Raw genomic sequence first — 13,976 nt, 5'->3', positions numbered from 1 at the left:
TCCAGAAAAGAAGGTAGCACTTTGTTTTACAGCCCACAAATTACGATGCAACTCTTTTGTGATTATCAGGCAGAAACAAAGTACTTACAAAGCAACAAAACCAAATTATGGGGAATTAAGGGGTGAAAAAATTGTAATATAGTAGTTATCATGTAAATATTGTTGCATTGACTATATACCAAAAAACATAAATACAGGGTAATTATTACAGGGCTTGTTCCCCGTAGTAGTAGTAGTAGTAGTAGTTGTATGGTGTGTGTGCTGTAAACTAAAGTGATGTTTGTTACCCCATACATAAGAGTTACACCCTAATTGATCCTTAACTACTTAATAAGTCCTTCATTATTTCCAAATTAACTCCCCAGAATTTGTTTTTAGTAACCCCTTAATTATCCCATTACAAAATAGTTGCACTGTAATTTTCAGGTTGTGAAACAAAATGGAAATAAAGTGCTTTCTCCCGTAGGTGTCCTGCAGAAGTGGCCTAGCTGCTCGTGGTGTTTCATTTACTCGCAATCATGAAAGGAACAGCAAGCGGGTTAATAAATGTGGAACTATCAGTCATGAAAGCTACATCATTAGTTCATTAGTTTGATATTAGGCTTCTTTCAAATTCCAAACAATATAAAGGAGGAAACATAGAAAATAAAGAGCACAAACAGAGGGTTATATTCAGTGTGTGCTGCTTTATCATTTCTCCATTTCACAGGTGGGGAAACTGCAGGACACACACAGTATGGTAGATGCTGCCACTGTCCTCAGTGACTGGTCTCATTTGTTTATGGCAATTATGTAAATGTATCAACATAATGAGGTCATGATTTATGGAAGTTTGAATGCAGCACAAATCACCTTACGTTACCTCACCTTTTTGTGCAGTATTTTTCCCTTTTCTGTTGCTATAGTCCTGTTTCCCTTTCTCTCTTTTATAGCAATTAACAATTCAAAATGAACAATTAATCAAAATCTTATCAAAATCATAATATGGCCAAACCTACTGTCCACATTGCAGGAACTGCAGTTCTTTGATAAAGGTTAACTGTGGGACACAATACAATTATAAATGCAGTATTTTGTGCGCTGACCTAGAAATCATATTCTCTAGACATAAGAAAACAATGTCTGTTTGGTACAGACATCGGCAAAAATCACATTATAATAATAGTTTGTTTTTCTTTTCAGTGAAAATGAAAATTATGATGCAAAAATTATCATTCCCACTAAAATTGTGAATCACATCGCAATTGCAATATCTGTCAACATATTGCAGTATGAATTTGTTTACCATATCTTTCAGGTCTGCTAACTATTTCCATCGTTCTTGTCCCTGCTCCCCATTATCTCTCTACTCAGTTAGTATCCCCCTCTCTCCCACTCTCCTCTACCTCTCTCGCCCCGTCTCTCCTCCTCCTTCATATGTTGAGTCGGTGTGTAACTGAGCTATGAAGTGATGGGGGTACGTTCAATTCAAAGTGTTGGCTGTGGCATATGGTTGTGAAATGTGTGTGTGTGTGTGTGGTGGGGGATAAGAGCTGTCATAGAATGAAGTGGGCTGAAAGTCGCCTACACACACACACACGCACAATCCATACAGCTAAGAAGTTGTGACTGCTTTGAATTACTACATTAATCCACCTGGAGAATCTCCTCAAATGTGATACTCTGGGAATATTTCACTTGAGTTGACATTTTTAGACATCAGTGTGCTGTGGCTGTCAACCTTCATTATTTTCTGTTCTGACAATCTGTGGTCACTATTCATGCCTTACTTCCAGAGTCTTAGCAAACTTCATTGCTCATAAGGAGAAAATATTAATTGAAAACTAGGCGAGAACGGCTTGAAAGTGTCTTGAAATTACTGTGGTTTCTATATGTAGTGTGATTGGATATGACTTTAAAATATTCAATGAGCTTAAAATGGAAGCCGAATGATGTCCGCACCCAACTTTTGACAGTATTTTCAGTAAACCCAACTGGTGGAGCAATGATGTGTGATGGATCCATCAACTCACGTGAATCGAAAGAGCCTACTAACTCACTTTTTGTGCATTAAGAAGTTGAGTCGAAGTTTTTGCTGTGTTGTTTGAATGATGAACCGACAAAATAACCCAGCCGTGTGAGTGTGTGTAGTTTACTCACAGCCGGATGACTAACCGGTACGGTAAGAGAACTGTCATGTGCTGTCAGGGGTCTGTAATGATTGCTGCTTTTTTTTTTTTTTTCCTCCCTGTAGATCACGGGGAGAAACAACGAGAACATGGTTTGTGGGGGAAAAAAAAGTGAAAAAATGGAAGCACTCTGCAAACTCATTGAATAATATTGTATCACAGCTATAACTTTTTTTTTTCCTTTAATTATACTGATCTATTTTTGGTGCTGCGATTGGCTTTGGGTGTCATTTTCACATCTGATTTCAACAGCGTTAATTACGAATACGCTCCAGTTTCTCAAGGAGTCGAATTATGACTTTTGATTATATGTTCCCACACAGTGATATTTGTTAATTCCCTCTGCAGAACTGCCATTTCCTCTGTAGAACCAAAGTGCCTGCAAAATGTGAAGTAATATGGGTAATTGCTATCACAGATTGAGCCTAGGCCAAGCAGTAGCTGTGTTCTGGGGAAGTCGGGCTGCACAGTGGGCTTATGTGGGTTTATGATTGCGATGCAGACCAGATCACATTGGTTTCCGTGCCGTTGCTCCTCTGACTCAGTTAAAAGGCAATTCCAGTCTAAAACACATTTTGATTGGTGGTTTACCTTGTGGTTTTAGTGCACTTTTTGGTTGTATTTTTTATTATTCTGCTGCTAACAAATCAGAAGGGTGGGCAATCTAAAGCTGAAATGTTACCTGTCAGGTGTCAATGTCAACCCCCCGAGAAAAATATATCAGAAGGGGCTTATTTGTAGATTGTTTGCAGCAATACTAAACAAACAGAGGGAGAAATCCACCATAGACGAGCAAGAACACACTTCTTTCTTCCATTGAGCTCCTCTGTAGCTGCAGCTGCTCTGTGTGCATCACATTTGGCATTTTTTTAACCAATGGAGGAACAGAATTACACCCTAAAACAGTGAAACAGCACTAGAAAGAGAATATAAGTCACTGTGAACCCCTTGAACTCTGATTCTTGCCTTAAATTTCTCCTTAAGTGGCTTCAGTTAGTTTCACATTGTATGGTAATGCTATATACATATTCTTTATATCCTGCCTGCAGCGTTTCACTGGAGCTACATCTCACTTACACTGAGTGAGATATTCAAACCCAAGATGCTATTGGTTTATGGCTGCAGCATTACATCAAATAGAAATGATCTAGATGTCGACATTGTGCATCATTTTATACACATTCCCCCATAATTCAGCAAGACATATGATATCTTTTTGGAAACTTTCCACTAGATTTAAACAAAACTGTTTGAACAAAGCATCATGCATTTGAGGTTAATGTGTTTTTAAAGTGGAATCCACCTTTAAAGATGCTCCTGAGCTGCTCTTTGGTGGTTTGTGTTGCGGCAAGGTGCAGTGTGTTGGTTTCTACGTGGAGGTGTTGAGGCGAGGTGCATCATGAGTCAGCAGGCTGAGGTGAAACCCATCATAACTTTCATCCGAAACTGCAGATGTGGTTGAAATTTAGGCCACGGGCATGGCCTCTCCAAACCCCCACCCGCCCACACACACACACACACACACACACACACACACACACACACACACACGCACACACACACACGCACACACACACACACGCACACACACACACACACACACACACACACACACACACTCTAAAACCACAGTGCCAGAAGGTGAGCTTGCAGCATTTGCATATGCACATTTGTGTGTGTTAAAATGGGGAAAAAGGTGAGCGAGTTTGTGTGTGTGTGCGTTTGCGCGTTACTCAGCATTTTTTTTTTTTTTTTTTAATTAGTCAAATTGGGGCAGCGTTTTGCCTTCGGCGAAGCAGCGGAGGGAGGGGCTGGCGTTCAGCTCCATGTTATTGCCCGCCACACGTTGCCACCCGCCCACCTACACACACACACACACACACACACACACACATCCTTCTCTAACTTTGCTCTTTTTTCTGATTCATTGTGACACGGGGCTGTCTCTCTCTCTCTCTCCAGCTCTGTCTGTCTGCGTGTGTCTGTTGGGGAGGAAGGTGACCGACCGCGCCGTAGCGGCTGCTCTGCTTTTAATATCGACACTTAACAGTTTCAAATCAAATGTTCCCCTGCCCTGGAGTCGGCGCGGACACACACTCCGTCTCTGCTTTATTTTCCTCTCCCGCTGCCGCCGATGGTCTCAATGAGGACACCCTGTCTGCCATGTGTGTGCGTGCGTGGCTCAAGAGGAGAAAGACCTTATTAACCTTTTTAGCACATACAGCAACACGCACACACACACACACACACACACACACACACACACACACACCAGTTATCCAGCCTCATTTCACCCCTCTGTGGTTAAAGGGTCTTTATCTGCCTGGTAATAAATTGTGGCAAAGCACTTACATGACAAAAATAACGCCAACGCACACACTCTGAGCACAATCTGTCTCTGTCTCTCTCTCTCTCTCTCTCTCTCTCTCTCTCTCTCTCTCTCACATGCACACACACATTCACACACTCGCATACGCAGCAGGCAGTGTGTACACATTTAGGCACGGACACGCACCGGGCACATGCAGGCATATGCACACACATGCAAAATAGGAAACATAAACGCATACAGACATGAGCATGCACTAACACACACACGTGCACACACACACACACACACTTACAGCTTAACACAATGACCACCACACCCCCCTCCCCCTCCTTCATTTCTATGTCTCCCTTTCTCCCTCCCTCATCAGCATCTATTTGTCCATCTCTCTGTGTGTCAGCGTTCTCTCACATTTCTCTCTCTCTCTCTCTCTCTCTGTCTTCCTCACAGTCCTTCCATCTTGGGCGATTCGCAGCGTCTGCAGATGGCTCACCAGAAAATGAAAGTGTGTGTGTGTATGTGTGTTGCTGGGTGTGTGTGTGTAAGTAAACTAAAACGGGGTTAGCAGTAGAACAAGATGGAGGGAGAAGGGAAACAGAAGTCTCTTTATTTGTCTACCTGCCCGTTTTCCTCAGCTGCCTGCCCGTCTGTTTACCTGTCTCTTTCTCTCTCTCTCTCTCTCTCTCTCTCTCACTCCCCCCCCCTCCTCTCTCTCTCTCTCTCTCTCCATTTCAAAGCACTTTATCTCCCTAAATGCTTGAATCCGTCTGAAATTGTTGAGCTATCTGCAGGTACTCAAAAAGGCTTAAAGGTCTTAGACATTTAGAAGGCACTACACATCTTTAGTAAAGTATTTAGAGGTCCAGAGCGTTTAACCCTGTGACTTTCAGTCTATCTTTAAACACAGGTTCATATAGATGCAAGTAGAATGCTAGTAATGCTTGAATCAAAGCAGAGTTCAAATGGCAGTTAATATACAATCAGGCAAGTGCCTTGAATTATGTGACTGGCAGTGTCAGTTAAAATGTCTTCATGTTGTATTAAATGATTTGCACTTGAGTTAATACATCCCTAACTGGCCTTTAAAAATCTTATGTTTGACTTTCTGAAACCCACGCATATCGTGACTATTGACAAAGCATCAGAAACAAGAGCATTTTGCTTGAATTGTGTAAAAATATTAATCTACCTTCACTTCATTTCAACGTTTTAGTCTGTCTCTCGCCCTCTCTCCCTGTCACTTCAGCTTTGTTCTCCATTATGCTTGTCTTGTCTCTTTGGTTAAGTCTTTTGTTTCCTCATTTTTATTTTTTTTTTGTCTTTCTAAAAGTATTTCCATTTGTCCCTGGATCTATTGATCTCTTTCCCTCAGTTTGTCAGTTTGCTTTGGCTTTCTTCTCCGCGTCGCGCTTTCTTCCCCTCGTCTGTTTGTTGTCTCATTACTTTCTCCTTATGTCATATTCTGCCTTAACGGTTTACCTCACCCTTACCTTTGATCAGCTCCACTGACTCTCAAGTAAACAACCTTTCGTTCTCGGCACACACACACACACACACTCACAAACAGGCCCATTCATGTGTTTTATTTGCGCTTTAGCATGTTAATCGAGTCCCGTTGAAAGGAATATGCCATGAATCACTGGGCTTGTGTTTTGCACCTCCATACCTGGCTAAAGCCTCAAATAATGAACTGCTTTCAAACCTTTTTTTTTTTTTTTTTTTTTTTTTAGAACTTGGGTAAATCCAAACATTGCTCCCACTGTGGTGTTGAGCACAAATCTTGAATAATTGTTCGATTACTTGCTCCAACTCAAAACAAAATGTGTTAAATTGATTTCACCTATGCAGACTCATGTGCAAAGGCCTGATGTTCTATGCGCACATGTACGCTCATACATACTCGCTCTCTCGCTGTTCACCAAGGCCCATCTCTGTTCCATATACGTAGTTTTATTATTTATAATATCAAGTCCAGAGAACAATATTGACTTTGGCAAAATCAAATGAAAACAGAAAGGAAACAACAGTAATGGGTAGAAGTCATTATTATTAATGTCATTGGCTCTCTGTTTATAGGCATCTGTTGTCTGTATGTCTGTGTTTTGTGCTGTTTGTGTTTGTCAGTTTGTGTGTTTTGTGCTGTGTGTGCTTCCTCAGTGTCAGTATTTTTTTTTTTTTTTCTTTTCCTGGCAGTAGTCAAAATTTTCTCCTAATCGTGGAAGATTTTTTGTCCAAAACAAAAAATCACACTTTTTTTATTTTTTAATCTTACTGTATTTGATCCTAACATAATTCTCCGAAAACTTTGAAAAACAGAAACACATGGCGCGACAAGTAACATCATTTTATATATATATGTATATATATATACTTTCAAGTTTTTTCTTCTGATGTTTTTTTTTTCCCTCTTTCTTGTCAGAAGTCTCTCACCATCACTGTGGTCTGTGCCAGTGGAAGAGTCCCATAATAAGTCTCTCAATGAGCAGTTGTGAGTGGTTCCCATAGTGATTCCATCAAGTGTTTTTTTTTTCTTCTTCTTCTTTTTTTTTTTTTTTAACGGCTCCCCTTCTGAAAACATTTCCCGATTTGATGAAAAGTGTATTCACGTGGCACAATGGAGTCTGTGATGTCACCAAAAAAAATGAATTTGAAGATCGATTCAGCCTTTCACTCCCACAACGGTGGCTGCTTTCTGACCAAGCTGCGTTTGCTGGAAGTGGTGACTTTGCTCTGGTTTCACTGAAATAGTCAGATTTGAATGTAACCTCACGTGAATTGAACCTCACACCGTTATCGGAGACATCTAGTGATCAGACAGTGGTCAGGATTTGAAGATGGTGGTTATTTTCTCTCTCTTTTGCAGCATGGACAGAAAACAATACACTTTTTTTTTTTTTTTACTACTCGTGAGGTCTAGTTGATTGGAGTGCCTCACACATACATTCACGTACTCGCACGCACTCCTGTGCACATCTTGTCCCTGTAATCCATCAATGCATGCACATTTATGCATCCATTAGCATTATTCAATTGTTTGGTCCATTACCATCTGATGTCCAATATGATCCGGCCTCACAAACGCGCGCGCTTTCCATCGCACACCGCGGTCTCATCCATTTTGTAATCCGCATCGACTCCATTGTAATCCCAATCTGTCTTTCTCTTAATAATGTCTGTGCTCCAGTCGTTCTTCCCGCTCTGTATCGATTGATCGTGTCCGGTACGCTCGACTCTGTATTTATGTCCTCATAATCCGCAGGCATGGCGAGCCGATGCCAAAATCGTTGTTCGGCCACAGAGGACACATAAAAGTCACATTCATTGTGCTTGGGGAGAAGAGTTTCAAAATGACCGCCAAAAAAAAAAAAAAACTAAAAAAACTAAAACCCAACCCAAACAAAACAGGAATCTCTTGCACAGATCTTTTCTTTATTGTGGCTGCATTTGTCAGCAAAGAGGCTTTTACCAGTATTATTGGTGGGGGTGTGTGTTTTGATCCGGCGTAAACCCGTTGCGTTGTTTTGGGGGCCGGGGGCTCTGGAGAGTTGAGGAGTGTTAGTGTGAGTCTGGTTCTATTAGTGTATGGGCTTTACTGAGATCCACGCTGAGCTCACACACACACACTGTCTGCTGTCTAACCTTTGCTTTGTTCTATCGCGCTATTGATGTTGTCCTCTCTTTGATTACGTCTTTTCTGTTCTCTCTCTCTCTCTGTGTATATATACTGCATCGCTCGTGCTGTCTTTTCTTCACAAGCCTCACCTTTTTCTCGATGGTTCTCGCTTTCCCTTCTCACATCGTCGCGTCGTGGTGTTTTTACTTTCTCTCGTCTTTTAATCTAGCTGCTTCTCTCTGTCCCTTTCAGCAACTGCAGTCCCGGTTTTTAGTGTGCCGTGGCATGAGCCCAGCCTTCTGAGTATTTAAGGAACATTTTAAAGCTGCCCCGTCCTTCCTTTTTTTTCCCTGTCTCATCTCTCTCTTCTTTTTTTAACTGATTTCAGGTCAACTATAAAGAGCCCCTTAAAACTCTTCACCTCCCTCGCAGGCACACTTTCTCCTCTCCTCTCTACTTTTCTCGCCTTCTCCCAGGGCAAATCAAGGAGCCGCGCAACCGAGACTCCAGTCAATTTTGCTCTTCCCTCTCGCTCTGAACTCGCAACCTTGCCTCCCTCGTCCCAATCGCTTCATCTCTCCCTCAATTTCTCCTCTTGACCCAACCTCGTCGCCCTTCTCGAATCAAGATCCTATTCAAACTGTCCTTTCAGAGAACCCTAAATCCTTTTTTTGGCTTTTTTTCTGTCTTTCTCACCTATTTTTCAATCCAGTTCCTCGCACACTACACAACGCTTTCCTCCAGCTCTTCGGTGCTCCTGCCTTCCTTCCCTTTCTCCCGCCCCCGGTCTTTTCCGCTGTTCCCTTTCCCGACAGTGATCCCAGTGTTAGAGTTGGAGTTGGTGGTGTTGTAAGCGTGAATGTATCCCCGCTGGAACTCGCAGTGCCCCCCGAACTCCCCGCTGCTCCCGCCCTCGTCGCTGGTGGTCGAGGACGCCGTGCTCGCCGTCGAGGCGCACTGCACCAGCATCCCGTGTAGCGACTGGCTCCGCCTCGTCCAGATGACGCTCAGCCGCTTGGCGTAGCTGACGGCGCCGTAGCGCTTCGCGACGGTCGCCGCGGCGTCCGTCGCCAACGCCACAGAGGAGCCCATGTCGAGCGAGTGCCGCCGCTTGCTAATCCTCATCGTCGCGGACGTCAGAGGGGAGACGGGGCTCTGATAGGCCTGCGAGGAGTTCCATTTGTCCCTGCCCCGCGGAGTGATTCTCCAATCCAAGAGCTCGGAGTCTCTCAGGGGCGCCGCCAGGGAGAAGCTGGCACGCGTGGTCAGTTCTCGCTCCAGACGGGGCTTGGGACGTTCCCTGGAGCGTGATTGGCGGGGGAGGGTGGAAGGAGGGGACGGGGAGTAGTAGAGGGGTGTTCTGTCAGTTTCTGGGGTGTATGGTGGCACCTTGTCTGCTTTTCTCTGTCTCACCACCAAAGCCATCTCCCCGCCGACCCCCGTCGTGGTGGAAACCACGCCGCCAGCTGAAAGAAACTGCTCCAGGTTGACTTTAGGCTTGGGCCTGGGCTTTGGAGGGAGTTTCGGAGGCAGAGGGGAAGCACACTCCGCCGCTTCCTTCTCCTTCTCCTTGTCCTTCTCTCCTCCCCTCTTGGACGGCAGGCCGTTGGGGAGGACCACCATCATCATGTCCCCAGAGCCATTTGATTGGTAGATCCCACTGCTGTTCCCCCCTTTGTCCCCGCCTCCTACGCCGCCGCCCTGGCAGCAAACCCCTCCTCCTGCCTCACTGGTGCTGTCATGACATATCAGATGATCTCCATGGTTACAGACACGGTGGCGCACCATGAGCGCCACCGTGAACACGAGCAGCGTGACCACGACAACACCTCCAACTAGTATGGTGAGGGTTCCGCCCAGGAAGTGGGCCTGGAGGGAGCGGCATGCCGGGTAAACGTCCTTGGTGGCAAAGGTCGTGCAGCCCAGGACTTTGGTCGCCGCGAGCGATGTGATCGTGTCGTCGAAAATGGCCAGCACACACAGGTTGTAGTCCACCCCCGACACCAGGTTTTTCAGCAGGAAGCGGTCAGTGGTGGAGGGCAGGATTCTGAAGAGGGAGAGGAAGAGACAGAGAAAGGTAGAGGTCAGTTAGATAAACACGTGTGCGCCGCCTGGGATGCGGCGAATCAGTGAAAGAAGGTTTATCAGATGAAGTATCTGTCGCAACACGAAGCCCCGTCTGAATACTTAAACCGCGGCAGAGCAAGGCGAGAGAGGGTCCGATTTTTGAAAGAGACGCCGAGGCAAAGGAAGGGTGAAAGGATGGATGGATGGAGGGGTGGAAAGCATGAATGCTGCACAAGGACGAGCGAGGGAAAATGAGGCTATTGATGGAGAGCCGCGGGAACGTGAAAAGAGAACTCTCTGTCCGCGCATTTGGAGTGTGTGTTTGTGTGTTCTGGTGTGTGTCTGCGCACGTGCTCGCACTTGTATCCCCTGTGAGAACCAAATGTCTGGCCATTTTGTGGGACCTCGCGTTTGAAAAGAGGCCATTTTAGGTGTAACGGTTTCACGTTCAGAGCAGGGGTCACGCACTGAATACCAGTCAGTTGGATCGTCCTCGCAAGTGCGGGACACAAACGTAGGTGCGTCTTTTGTCTGCAAATGTATTCCTGTGTGCATCTGTAGTGTGCGAGCGCTTGCGGGGGATAACGAAGGGAGAAGTGCTTTGAACGTGTCCTCATTTTAAGCGCACCAGCCGCCGCCAGAACTAACGAACGGGGGAGAGGTGAATGACGGAGACACAAAGCGAGGATAAAAAAGAAATGAAGAGAGGTGGTGATGACAATGGAGGAGCACAGGCTTTGCATAAGTGTGCGCCATTGTGTTTGTGCGTGCTTTGTGTGTGTTTGTGCATGCATCGTAAGTGTAAGTGCACGCTGCTGTGTGTATATTATTAAAGTGTCCTGTATTCACTGTTGCAGGCTGCGTGTATGTCGTACTAGAGTAAAGTGTGTGTGTGTGTGTGTGTGTGGGCGAGCGTAGCGCGGCTCGAGTGTCTGTCGCTGATGGGTTTGACTTTGCCCTCTGCTGTCACACCCTCTTGTGTGGGCAAGTGTGTGTGTGTTTGTGGATTTGTGTTTTTGCCAGCATGAATATTTTGCTAGTGATCTCTCTTTCTTTCTCTCACTCGCTGTTTCTCTCTCTCTCTCTCTCTCTTTGCCTTTTCATGCGACATCAAAGGACTTATTTGTATTGGGCAACAAACTGTGCTCTCTATATACCAACCCACCCCACACCCCTCTCTCTCTCTCCTCCTCCTGCTCTTACTAACCATCGCAGCTCCACTCTGGTTTGAGCTACATTCTCTAAGTACCATCCAGTGTGACTCAGGTACCGGGGGGAGGAGGCGTCTCCTCAATCAAGTGAAGTTGCATGTCATTTTTTGGCATGTTTTGGAAGTCATGTAATAAGCTTAACTAAAAATACAGTGGGAATCGGAAGCCCCTGTTTTCTGCCTCAGGTGCATTGGTCCCTTTGATCCCTTATACTTTTATTTAAGTTTATATTTTCCTCAGTTTTCACCCAAATGGAGTTATCCTGCAGGTACAGTGAGCTGTGCCGTGTCATACACTGTACAATAATAACACACAGTCCCACAGATCAGCATGCTGGGAACCCAGTTGCTCTGGTTTCTAGGCTGCTTCTTAATTCATTAAGACATGATGCAGCAAAACAGCTTGAGTGATTTGAATAGCGGCACCGGCGCATCGCTATTCAACAGGACTTTTAATTGCCGAGATAATCTCAGAGTGATTTCATAATGAATTACAATGTAGTAATGACAAGACCGAACAATGCCTCGCGTAACAATCCCAATCCAAATGTAATCTGAATGCACAGCACGCATTCTCATTAAAAGCCGCCTCGTCCACTGGTCATTAAGCAGCTATAGATTGTTTTGTAACATTGTCACAAAATCGCCAATTAACACATTTCTGAGTGCTAGCGTGACTCAGTGAGCCAGTGTGTTACCATGGCAAAGGCTCATTATTTGGCTAAACAATGCAGTGGTACTTATGGTAAAAGCATCTCAAAGTCTCATGCAATATCCACCCATTAAACGAGCCAACCCAGGCAAATTGAATTCAGCACAACTTTGTCATTTACCTCATACAAGTGCACAGTGCAGTGGAAAGTATTTTCTTGGGGTCATGATCCATTTCAAGCAAGACTTAGAATGAAACAGCACTAGTCGCAAGAGCATATAGTGCAAAAATACAATGGTAGAACTGCTCTGCATCGGGAAATGTGATTATTGTACATCTTAACTCAGCAAATAGTTTGAGATAGCCACAAAATCCTTAAAGGGCCACTTCTTCCAAAAAGCAAAGCACTTGAACAAGAAAAATATCTGGTCAAATATCTGGTCTGGAATGATGGGAGTTAATATCGTATGGCCAAAAACTTCTCAAGGCAAAAATTTGTAAATATAGCTTTCTAAAATATAGCTTTTAGTCATGTAAATCCAAGCGTTACAGCCATTTATCTCAGAAATGAATAAACAAACCTAAAGTGTGTGCTTGGGAGTCGGTGATACGCTGGGAGGAACTGCATCAAAAGCACTCAGATGTATGAGGTGAGAAGTACCCCCTTTAAAGTCCAGTTGTAAAGACTATGTGTTTTCAATCAGACTTTCCCTATGAAATATGCAGGAAGTGGCACCCGCAGGCCCACCTGCACTCTGTTTCTGAATAAAAAAAAGCGCCAGTCACATTATACCCTCATAAAAAGACGAGAGACATATTATAGTGGTATCGGCTCATCCAGGGCCTTTATGTGGTGTGTCTATGTATAATTGATAGATCCCATGAGGCAGAGAGGCTTGACCAGCACCGCAGGGAGTCGGTGTAACTCGGCTGGGAAGCTGGTTCTCTCTAACACAAAGGTTGTATTGAAACAGGTTTTCTCTGTTTGATTTGCCCTCTGAATGCTGCCCTTCTCTTTTTCTCAGTCTCCCCTGTCCTTGCTTTTGCCACTTTTTGCCCCTCTCACTCACACTCTGACTGATGAATGTGGCCAGGTCAGCGCGTTTTGTTAGAACGGATCCTGGAAAAGCAGTCAAGTGCAAGAAATGGGTCTATTCTCTTCTTTCTGTTGTGATAATATCATATATGGATATATTTTGCTGCATCAGTGTGCATGAATTAAAAAAAAAAAAGACTACGCATTGAATATTATATGCATTCTGTAATAATGCAGTAGATTATAAACTGGGACACAGCATTTTGAGGACTTGGGAGTATTCAGTTGGTTCTCTATTGTGTCACTGTGCCACACACACACTGAGTGAGGCCTTGAGTCATTTTTCTAATCCTGCCATTCAATACCCCTTGCTTTATTCACTCTATCCCTCCATCCTTCCCTCTATCCTTCCTTTCAGCGCGTTTTCGATCCTCCCTCCCTTGATCCATCCTCCTCATTCTTCTTCCATCCGTCTTTTATGAGCGGATTTCCCTCTTTCTGCTGATCTCTCACTCTTATCGCGCCATCCCTCTATCATCTGCCCTTTTCTTTGCTGTGTAATCGACCACCCTTTCTCTTCCTCTATCCCCGTTTCCCTCCCCTGTGCCTAAATCTGCCACAGCACCTTGTTTTTTTTTTTTTTTTTAATGTTCATGGCATCTATTTCCACTCAGCTTGCATATTTATTCATCTGTTCTCTTTGCTCTTTTTGCATATCACCGCTTCTTTGTCTCTTCGCTCTACTTCTCCTCACCTCCCATGTATTTCCTGTACTCAACCAATCAGTTGTGTTCGCCACAAATCCTTCAGTAATTCTCACTGGGCCCTCCCCTGGTCTCGCAGCCTCTTTTCTCTGTGCAGTCATTGTACTGTGTCTCTATTAGCTGCAGCTATAACTGTA

At 44.4% G+C, this 13,976-nt stretch overlaps 2 protein-coding genes across 5 annotated transcripts in view; one reads left to right on the top strand and one right to left on the bottom strand.

Annotated features, from left to right (window-relative positions):
- The window catches only part of pcxb (pyruvate carboxylase b), a 322,918-nt gene that overhangs the window by 190,980 nt on the left and 117,962 nt on the right, over window positions 1-13,976 (top strand). The window lies entirely within an intron of this gene.
- Window positions 7,038-13,976, bottom strand: part of LOC115377095 (leucine-rich repeat and fibronectin type-III domain-containing protein 4) — a 39,877-nt gene continuing 32,938 nt past the window's right edge. Inside the window, exon 7 of the mRNA XM_030076977.1 lies at window positions 7,038-10,157. Coding sequence (XP_029932837.1) covers window positions 8,834-10,157 — 1,324 coding nt within the window. The 3' untranslated portion in view covers window positions 7,038-8,833. The remainder of the gene's footprint in view (window positions 10,158-13,976) is intronic.

Source organism: Myripristis murdjan, chromosome 18, assembly GCF_902150065.1.
Source record: "Myripristis murdjan chromosome 18, fMyrMur1.1, whole genome shotgun sequence".
Lineage (NCBI taxonomy): Eukaryota > Metazoa > Chordata > Actinopteri > Holocentriformes > Holocentridae > Myripristis > Myripristis murdjan.
This window is presented reverse-complemented; position numbering and strand designations above follow the sequence as displayed.